The 11,240-nt window shown below is 28.2% G+C and overlaps 2 protein-coding genes across 2 annotated transcripts; one reads left to right on the top strand and one right to left on the bottom strand.

The window, feature by feature from the left end:
• The first annotated feature begins 4,725 nt into the window (after nt 1–4,725).
• LOC105650272 (uncharacterized) lies at nt 4,726–6,708 on the top strand. The gene is made up of 2 exons (XM_012237141.4): nt 4,726–5,154; nt 6,021–6,708. The coding sequence occupies exons 1-2, from the start codon at nt 4,885–4,887 to the stop codon at nt 6,324–6,326; spliced, it is 576 nt and encodes a 191-aa protein (XP_012092531.1). The 5' UTR covers nt 4,726–4,884; the 3' UTR covers nt 6,327–6,708.
• A 1,149-nt stretch (nt 6,709–7,857) lies between these two features.
• On the bottom strand, nt 7,858–10,577 carry LOC105650156 (G-type lectin S-receptor-like serine/threonine-protein kinase At2g19130). The gene has a single exon (XM_012237038.4). It carries the CDS (start codon nt 10,481–10,483, stop codon nt 8,015–8,017), a length of 2,469 nt encoding a protein of 822 aa, XP_012092428.3. The 5' UTR covers nt 10,484–10,577; the 3' UTR covers nt 7,858–8,014.
• Nucleotides 10,578–11,240: the final 663 nt, after the last annotated feature.

Below are 11,240 nucleotides of genomic sequence, written 5' to 3'. Positions count from 1 at the left end.
GGCTTTCTTTAGATATATGTCAGGAAAAAGCAGTGTGTTATAACAAGCCGAAGGTATTTTGTGTACTTCATTCAAATATACGCTAATAAGATACATTCATATTATAATCTTTCTACAGATTTTAATTGCTGAAAAACTCAATTCAATCATTTGGGATTTTTTTTTCCCCAGCAAAATTTAAGAAAAATGATAATGATTCAATACTGAAAGATGAATATGGTCATGTAAACTTCTGTTTGAAGTAGAGAATTAAAAGTTGTTTTGTCTAATTTCTTTAATTATAGATATTTTTTATGTGAGAAAAATGTCAGCCAAACCAAAAAAAAAAGAAAACGACATTTAATGTCACAGGACAGCTTGACAAACTGTATGCTTTTTGTATCCCTTCCAGCCTGCTTAATGTTTTCTCTACATTTGGATCACTCACCTCAACTGAGACAGCCAATGTCACATTTTCAATAAGCAGACGGATCATCTAATAATTTACAAAAGCCACTACACCAAATAAAGACAATATTGTTGTTTCATTTGCAAGTAAACTTTCAGTTGTAAAATTGCAACGCATGTTAACCATAGAGAAATTCAAATGAATGTCCATCATCATTCACTGATCTGACAACAGAGGTAGGTGATTCTTAAGAGATTTCTTCATTCTCAGCCGGAAAAATTCTAATTATTTTAGATGATGATGATGATAATAATAATAATAAAATTTGAAAATTTTCTATTTAATATTATTGTTTTCGTTTTTAATTTTTTAAAGATAATTAGGCTTTTAAATTTTCTTAAATTTTTTCTTGCAGATAAACATTAAAAAATACTCAAGATCTTTGTACCAAGAAAAAGAAAAATCAAGATCCAATCAAAATCCTAAAAATAAAAAAAATTCATAAAAAGAGAACGCTTGACTTTAAAAAAAATTGAGTTTTTTTTTTATCTTATTTAAATGTTATATTTAAAATAATTATATTTAGATAATTATGACATTGAAATTTTAAAAAATAGAAATCTAAAATTAATTTTTAAAATCATCAAATATACAGCACATAAAATTAATTCAAAAATTAACTCCAATAATAAATATAAATACAAATTTAAATTTTAATCATTTAATGGAGGCCCTAAAATATTTTTATGAAAAGTGAAATTATGTATCTATATTAAAGTTTTAAATTTTTTTCTTTATTTTTTCTACATTTGATTGGATGTATTTCTAATTTAAATATTAATAATTATTTATAGAATAATTATCTATATTTGAATATTATTCTTTGTTTTTCTATATTTTTGACCACTTACAATATCATTTTGAAATACTACTTTTTAGAAATTTCATAGTAGCAAAAACAAAAATTTTTAAATTATGTTAATCAAGTTAAATAAAAAAACACTTAATATATTAAAAAGAATTCAAATGTTCAATTATTTATATTCAAAATGCAATTCTCAACATTTAAATTTTAATTTTATTATATAAATATTACAAAATTATATTGAATAATTTTATTTTAAAAACTAATATTTATTTGAAAATGTTATATGTATCTATATTTATGTCTTATTTGAAATTTTTATTTTATTTTTTCTATTTCATAATGAGATTACTTATCTAAATATACTCGTGCGCGATGCACGAAACAACGACTAGTTAGAATATACAAGTGTTGATGTGACATTTCACCTTTTTTTCCATTTCATAAATATTAAGTAATTTTATTAAATAATGGAGTTACAAAAATACGGTTATATATATATATATATAAAAAAGGAGATGTTTTTAAATCTTGTATGGAGCTCTATTGTTTCAGTATTTTTTTATTGTTATTTTTTAATATTTTTTATTTATTAATATTAATTTTAGTTATAATGTAATAAATTTTTTAGTTATTTGAATTTAAATTTACTTATTATGTAATTAATTTTGTACTTTTTTTTTTAACTTGAAATGATCTTAAGTGACCTTTTAATTTCTTTTGCCAGTAATTTTAGTTGTGCAATTTTAAAGTGCATTTGTTATTTTTCTATGCAATAATATTAGTAATATATTATTTTAATATTTTTAGAGTTTCATTTATATTAAGATTTAATAAATCATTTTTGGGGTTTTTAAAGTGCATTTGAATATAATGTTTTTTGAAGTTTTTAAGCATAGTAAGTTTTAATAATAAAATAACTCTTAACCACAGACTCTATCTTATTGGCCCAGCATATCACTTCTCATCAATTTCCTACTTCTGATTTTGGAACCAGGGTATTAAATACTGATCTGTTAGCTAAAACTGCTGACAATTTTAGATGTACCCATACTAGAGCTATAGATAGAGTGGCTCACGAGCTATCTAGCCTAGCTTTTAATTCTTTAGATGATATTCTGTGGATGGAGGAGGTTATCCCGTTCCACAGAGCAATTTGTTTCTGTTGACAAAATTTCATTCAGTTTATTATATTTTTGTTATTTTTCTCAAAAAAAAGAAAAACTTTCTATCTTTCATTTCATTTTCTATTTTGTTTTTCTCAAAAGAGTTAGATTTATGATATAAAGTAATCTTTCAATTTCTCTAAATTTTAGTTATTTGATTAATTATTTTTTATAGTTTTTAGTTTCTATTTTTCTAATATTATATTTAGTTATTATGCAATAATATTAAAATATTTTGATTTTAACATTTTTGTGAGTTTTTATGGATAATAATCTTCAATAGTTTTTAAAATTTTATGTTTTTCTAATATTAATTTTAGTTATTATGCATGAATATCAATGATATTTAATTTTAATATTTTTTTTGAATTTTTATGTATAGTAATTTTTAATAATAAACTAACGTTAATAAGCTAGCTTTATTTAATTATATTAACTTACTATCAAAAAAATTTAATTATATTAACTTTCTATCTTTCACTTTCATTTTGAATTATTTATTATACTTTAATTAATAGGCAAAAGAGTCAGATTTTGTAATGATAACTAAATTTTAAGTTAGATTTGATATCAATATTACACCTTTGATTTTCTTCTCATCATTTATGACATGGATTTCATAAATATAACTTTTGGTTTATTGGTACTCCCGCCGTTGAACTTTAATAGCAAAAAATAAACATTTTTGGCTTTAAGTGTTTATTTAGAATTTTATGAGTATATTAGTATTTTTCTTTTCAATTTTATCTATATTTATTTGGTATAATTTATTTTTATATTTACATTTATTTTTCTCTTTTTTATCATTATTTTAATTACAGTTAAATTAAAATTTTGACTACATCCAACTAAGAGTTTTTCATTATATCAAAAGACATGAAAAATGAAATGGAAGTACTTTAATAATACGAGATAAAATTAATATTGATTTTATAATAAAATTAAGTAAAAAACTTTTAATTCTAAGAAGGGTAATTTAGGCATTTTACTGTATATTTTTAAAAAATCAATATATTCCAATAATTTTCTTAATTCTTTAAAAAAAAATGAGTGGAGCAAGGGAGTATCATATATAGCTCAATATGATTTGTGTTTCTTCCTATGCATTTGCTTTTTCCATCCATTTATTGAATCAATACGTGGTAGTCTTTCTGCAGTGAGTCTAACAATACTAGAGATGATGTTGTCTAAAATCTTACTTCTATAAATGAGATTTTAGTTGCATCTTTTGCCCTTCTTTCTTATTATAAATATTTTCATTTTGTTTTTATTAAATGATAGATGTGATTTTGTTAAATTATAGATACAAAATATTAAAGTTAAGAATAAATCAGAAACACTTTCGTTTTATTTAACGTGGATGCCGAAAAGTTATTTGATCCGCTAGCTCATAAGTTGTTCAATAGACAAACTCTAAGCAGCGGCGATATTCCTCTGCATATCTGAAGTCTTTGTGAAAAATGAAAATCAAAGGAAAAGAAGGAAGATAAAGGTATTTTAGAATTTCACTTTTAGTTATTCGTTTGACATATTATATTTTAATTGTTCAAGGTTTTTTTTTCTTTTTTTTTGAAAATTTTAAGGTTATTTTTGTTGATGAGAAATGTGAAAAATAAACAAAAAATCTGAAGAGTCAGCTTGTATGCACACAAATATTTTTCTTCTTATACCTTATTTCATTATAAAATATTAATAAGTATTTAAATATGAATATATGAGAATTTTAAAAAAATTAATTATATCAATTGAATTACAATTATTTAATTACGATAATTTATTGTGCTAATAAATATTTCAATTTATTACTTGATAATTTCAAAATGAATATATAATTTCACATTTTATCATTTAATCAAAATACATAAATAAATTATTTAAATTTAAAAGAATATAAATATAAATCACAATAATTTTCTAAAAAATCACCCATTCACAATAATGCAATTTGAGCATCACATATTTACATGGCTAGTTATTGATATATCTCTAGTTGTAAAGATCTTGTTTACATGAAAGTGTTTTAACTAAAACGGTGTGTTTTAGTTGATACGTATGGCGAATTATGTTTAACCCATGGTTAGAGATGACCAATCATCAATTCTTTTTTTATTTATAATTTTTTCTTTAATTGAAATTGAATATGCTATTTCTAAAAAATCTCGAAATTAGAGTAAAATCGATAAAAATATCAAAAATAAAATAAAATGATAGTCCACTAGCATTGAAATAGTCTCCCAAGTCCCAATTCATGTCATGCCGGCCTCCAACTCTCATTCCAAAAGACAAAACAAAACAATATAAAATAAAGCACTTCCCATTGATTTCTTTTGCTCCTCGTTCAAACCAAGAAAGAAAAATACCATATTTTAAACATACTCATGAAAGTGTAACCTTCAAAAACACAATCACTAATTAAACTCATTAATTTCTTTAATGACTTTGAAACTCAACTTCTTCAATTGATTATGAAGAACGTTTCAAGAAACAAGTTCTTGCTGTGTTTCCGACCAGTCGACGAGGTGATGCTCGACTCTGAAAGTGCTGTTAAAAGATCCCAAAATCCTTCTTCTTTAACAATTGTTGGCATTAAAAGTAGGAAAGGGGAAATGAAGAAGCCAAGGTCAAAGAGTTCATCATCATCAACCACTTCAGCTGACAATTCTTTGATTCTTCATCCTCCAAGAAAGACTTCCTTCTCTCGAGCAATCAAAGCTGTTCTGTTTGAAATTATATTGGTTAGTTCTATTCACTTCTCTTTTACTACCTTATATATATTTAATCGTTTTGGTTAGGTTTTATTTGCTATAAAGCAATGTTTCCATTAGAGAATTTAATAGGACAATGCATGTAGTTTGTGAAATTCTATTATTTATTTTGCTAAAAAGAATAGTTTTTTGAAATTCTCTCATCTTCCAAAATTTCATATAAGTAGTGGTCTAATGGGATTTTCAAAGAATCCGTAGAATTTAAATTTCATGTTTTATCATTTGATTAAAAAAAAAATATGGGTATAATAAAATAAGTAGTTTAAACTTCATCATTAATAAAAAAAAGGGATGAATTCAAGAAATTCATATCATGTGAAAGCTCTGTTTTTTTAAATGATGAAATTGATGCCACGATGATTTTTTTTTTTTTTTTTTGAAAATATGATGAAGCTTATTAATTCCACAAATTTTAATTTTATTTTCTCAACTAATTTGATAAAACTATGAAAGACTTAAATTTTATTGTTCAAATTTCTTATTTAAAATTCGAACGAATAATATTTTTTATCAAATGCAGGGTTCTAAAAAGTTTTTTATAATTTAAAGAATAAGTTTTGATTCATTTATTTAATCTTTATATCAAACAAGAGACTAGAGATGTGTAAATCCACATAACTAAAATTAATATTTTTAATTCCATGAATTATAAAAAATTAGATACCTAGCGAAAAATTGAATAAACATTTTTTATATAAATTTTCATAAAATTTCAATCAAATTTATTTAAAATTTCATACTATGGTCATATTTACTCCTAAAGAAAATTAAAAATTAAAAAAAAAACTATTAATTCACATATTGAGGCTATTCTATATTGTTTCCTTTGTTTTCAGTCCAAGCGGGTTCGTGATGGAAGATCTTTAAGCGAAGATTTATACGAATCAAAGCATAGTTCGTCTTCCTTTAATAAAAATGAAGAGATAAAATCAAATATAGAGTCGTCTTCGTCATCTTCATCTTCATCTTCATTAATATCAGAGCCAAACAGCAAAAAGAATAATATAATAAGACCAAATGAAGAGAAGAAAGACATGGGGATATATTTGGTCCTTTTTAGTCTTACAGTGACAATATTTTGGGGAAAGCTCTGTGCAATAATTTTTATATCAGTTTGGTTATATTTTCTGGGCAGGCTCTGAACAAATATTAGTTCATTGGAATACGCCATAGAGAAAAGAGTGTAAAAGGTAAAAGGAGAAGAGTCCTAATGGAAGGATTGCTTGAAAGAAACCCTTTTTTCCTTCCTTTTTGTTTTGGCTTCATGCATTTTCATTTTCTTAGTCGTATTATGTCTTGGTTTATTTTATCCTTTATTTCTTAAATTTTTCTTTTTTTTTTTTAGTATTTTGGTTACTGGAACTATGGGCCAAATTAAATTTCCATTCGTATTTTATCAGCAGTTGTTTCTTTCTCGTTCTTTTATTTAATTTATTTTTTCAATAACGTAGATACTTTGTTTTCTCATTCCTGTCTCGTATATTTACTTATTTTGTTTTTTTTTTTTTTTTTTTTTTTTTTTTTTTTTTTTTTTTTTGCAAATACTTATTTTTGCCTTTAATGCGTTTTTCTTCCTTTTAATGAGAGATAACAAATCTTTGACCATCTAAGTATTGTATCTTCTTAGATTTTCTTTAAGGAGCTTAATTTTTTTTTTTTTTTTTTTTTTTTGTTGCTAATATCTAAGCAATCAGATTTATTCAAAGACATGAAATTTTTGTGGCTGACAATAGCCGTCAAATAAACGGCCACGTATGAAAAGAACAGTATATATATATATATATATATTCACATACATTCGTGCGCACGGACATATATACAACTCTGCGTTTTTTACAGTTATCCAAAATAGTTAATAATCATATATTGAATTGTTATTCAATGAAAAAGGTTGAAGTACAGTAGTATCGAAGGCTAGTATTTACATCTAATTAATTAGACGACAACTCGGCTTTCCTTTACTAGCCCTATAGTTCCATTTATTTACATGTGAAGCCATGAACTGACTTAAATGCTGTACTGAATAGCTGATATGAAGTCTAGTCAAAGTAAGATAGAGGAGCTTGCCAACGAGTCTCCTATACTGATTAGGATCTTCCAATAAGGGTCCATCATCCAAGGTAAGCTTACAACCTTAGACAAAGGAACAGAAGAGGACTTAGCATCTTGAAGGCCTACTTCTTTGACCAAATCCAACACAAACTTCCGCTGAGATAAAAGTGTGCCAGTTGTGGATCTAGCTATCTCAATACCAAAAAGTATTTAGTAAACCCCAAATCCTTGATCTGTAAACTTAGAATCCAAGGCTTGTTTTGTTGTAGTGTATATCAAAAAGGGACTTTGTCCCACATCGGTGTAGTAGTCTTTTTCTTAGTTTTATAATTGAACTCTCCTTAATGAGCAAGTGAAAATCAAATTAGAGTTGTGGTAGAATCTCCCCCACTGAGCTCAAGATAAAAATGAGGTTTAGATTTTTATTTAATTTTTTGCCAATTATTCTTGATTTTCCTCAGCGTTATATTACTACTCCAGATTTTCAGCCTCCTTTCCTTCTTCTTTTGCTGGGTTCTGCAAAACAGAAGGTTTGCACACCCCCTAGTCAAAATGATGCCAGCAAAAGAATGCCAACCACGATGCAAGAAGCCATTCTTGTGGTCGAAATTGAGTTCCAAATTCAAAATTTGCAGCTGACTTTTATAAATGTTATAGTCCTAAAATAGATAGCTATTTTATCATCCAAGAAACAACAACTGACTAGTAGTATCCATGTCAACAGAAAAGGAAAAGTAAAACTGACTATTACAATTTCTTTACGCTCTATCTTTATATACTATGCGAAAGTAGAATCACTAAGACTTGGAACTGATGATTTGCCGCTCGTGGCCTGGGAGGAAGCCATTGGGTTGCGGCTTTGTGTTTGTGATTGTGACTGGATACTCAAGCTAGAAGAAGATTCTGTGCAGGAGTCATCAAAAAACTCCGCGAGAGATCTTGGAATTGGAGGCAGATTCACATTCAAGACTCCCTCAAGAATCTGAACTACTTGTCCCATTGATGGTCTTTGGGTTTCATCATCTTGGATACACCAGCAAGCAACTTTGCAGACTCTTATTAGCTTATCCAAATCGGCATTGCCATCTAATCTTGGATCCAATAGTCTAAGGATATCACCACCTTCAGTTATTTGCCTAGCAACCCAAGTTGGGAAGAACTTCACTTCTCTGTCTTCAGGTCGCTGAGAGTTTCTCCTCCCCGATACAAGTTCGAAAAGCATCATTCCGAAACTGTATACATCAACCTTAGCCGTTATAGGCACTCCTGAAAGCCATTCTGGTGCAAGATAACCTCTTGTGCCTCTTATTGATGTGAGTACTCTGCTAAAGTCTCGCCCCACAAGCTTTGCCAGTCCAAAATCTGCCACTTTTGGGCGCATTTCAGCATCTAAAAGGATATTTTCTGCCTTTATATCGCAGTGTATAATGCAGTCTCTGCATTTATCATGAAGATAAGCTAATCCTCTTGCCGTCTCTAAAGCAACACTGTATCTGTTATTCCAGCCCAACGTCTTTTCACGGAATATATGGAAGTCAAGTGAACCATTAGGCATATAATCATAAACCAGCAGTTTTTTAGTTCCTTCAGAGCAAAACCCACGAAGGCCAACTAGATTGACATGTTGGATACTCCCAACTGTGTTGACTTCTGCACGAAACTGCTTCTCACCTTGACTAATGCTTTCAAGCTTCTTTACAGCAATGACGCTTGAATCTGGCAATGTCCCTTTGTAAACAGAACCAAAACCTCCTTTACCTAATTTCTCCGAGAAATTCTTTGTTGCATTTTGTAACTCTCTATACCGAAAAGCAATCAGTGAACCCGTTACGGTTTTACCCAATTTGCGTCTTCTCTTCCTTCTGAAAATTAAAAATATAACAAGGCCAACACCAACAACTGCTACCAAGCCCACAACCGCCCCAATAATTACTCCCTTGTTATTCTTAGAACTTGAAAACTCAGAAGCTGCAAGCCTAACATGGAGTGTTTTTCCACTAGGATCACCATCTGCAACCTGTTTTACATCTAAAAGATCTCCAATCCAAATCAAACACTGGTAGTTTTCATAAGCATAAGCAGTACAATGGCAGTCATTCGAGCAACGCAATTCACATTTTTCACCACTTCCAACTGCCACCGTCTCTGAATTTTCAGGCAATATCATATTATAACTAGCCAAAAACCCATCTCCCTTGCCATTAACCAGGCTAGAATTCCCACACTGCAGACTCATCCTCCTAACACACCCACCAGAATAAAACTCTGAATTCCAATCATCTCCTGACTTAGGATCAAAACCAGTCAAACAATGACAGAGACGTTTCGAATTAATATTGCAGCTACCAAACGCGCCACAGTAAGCATAATCCTCACATTGCACTCTTGGTTCAGCCCAAAACAATTGCCATTGCTTAGAAGGTTCAGACCAAGACTGCCGTTGAATCTGCCCTCGAATATCCATCACAAATCGGTATATAGCATAATTACCGTACAAAGAATATTTAAAATAGTTCTCATTTGCATTATTTACATAACTGAAATTGTAAATATAATTCAACATAAATTTTGGAATTAAGGTAAAGGTTTGCCCATTCCAAGTTCCACTACTCCAAATAACTTTGGTATTATTCAAAAGAACATAACATTGACTAGATCCATTTGGGTCTAGCTCAAAAGAAAACAGACCTGGTGCAGGATCTTCTTTACTCTTCCATGAAACTAAACGTGTGTTTTCTCTAGTAACTTTGTTCAATCCAACTTTGGCACCAGGAAGCCATGTGTCAGCTGGATGATCAAAACTTTGCCATAATGGCTCTTTCGAAACAGATCCATTTAAAATAAAATTCCCATCATCAAGAAGTATGGCTTCTAAAGACTTCGAAGTATTAGATTTCAAATTTGTAGACCAAATTGGAATTTTGGACTCATTTAAAAGAACTAAATTACCATTTGAAATTGCTAACTCTGAAGAATATCTATCAGAAACTGGTGTTTCTCTATTTGCTACCCAAACTATAGTTCGCTGCGATATTTTATTGTACCACATGCCTATGTAGTATTTTGAGGTATTACCTGGTTTAAAGAAGCCCAGTGTGAAGGTACCTCCATTAGAGATAATGATTTGGTCACCAGAGAGAGATTGGTTTGCAGTGATTCTATCAGCTGAAAGAGAGAGATTGAAATTGAGAGAGAAGAATATAACAAAAACACAGAGGTTTAACCATGAATTATGACTGATATCCATGGCTGCCAAAAAAAAAAAAAAAAAAAAGGGAAGTTTGTAAGGAAGATAGATATTAAGCAGCAGTAGCAGCAATAATAGGGAGGAGACGTAATAAGACGAGATATGCAACTTCCAAATGAAACTAAGCAGACTTTTTATAACAAAACTAACTTCCTCCTTTCACAAAGTCAATTTTTCAATTTTTTATTTATTTAATTTGTCAAAATTGACCAAAATCATTTAAAAATTTATTTTTAAAAAAAATATTTTATTTTTATTGTGTTTTTTATTTTAATATTTTTCATCTTTTATTTTAATATGTTCTAATTTTTTTTACTACTAGGGAGAGAGATTCAAGTAAAATATATATTTATTGTCACTAAATTAAATGCAATAATTTTATTAATTTTTTATTTTATACATTTATTTTAATTAAAATAAAAAAATTTATATAGCATCACATAAATATAATTGGTATTTATATCTTAAACTAATCATACCAAATATGAAAATTTATTCACAAATGAATTTCATATTTTGAATTCATTTATATCAAATGGAGCGTTAAAACCAATTTACTTTTAATTCATCATAGAGTTAAAAAGCTGAGAATATTCAAGCAAAAAAAGTTAACAGAAAGAATCTGTACTCACCACTCACTTGGAACTTTTTTTTTTTCTGCAAAAAAACATATTTACATACAAAATCTTGAGAGAGAAATGCCAAATCTTGAATGGTCACTAATGAATGGTGCCACCAAATTCTGTAAACTTTTTTC

The sequence above is a fragment of the Jatropha curcas genome, chromosome 3 (assembly GCF_041381405.1).
Source record: "Jatropha curcas cultivar XTBG-Jc1 chromosome 3, XTBG_Jcur_1.0, whole genome shotgun sequence".
In the NCBI taxonomy this organism is placed as follows: domain Eukaryota; kingdom Viridiplantae; phylum Streptophyta; class Magnoliopsida; order Malpighiales; family Euphorbiaceae; genus Jatropha; species Jatropha curcas.
This window is presented reverse-complemented; position numbering and strand designations above follow the sequence as displayed.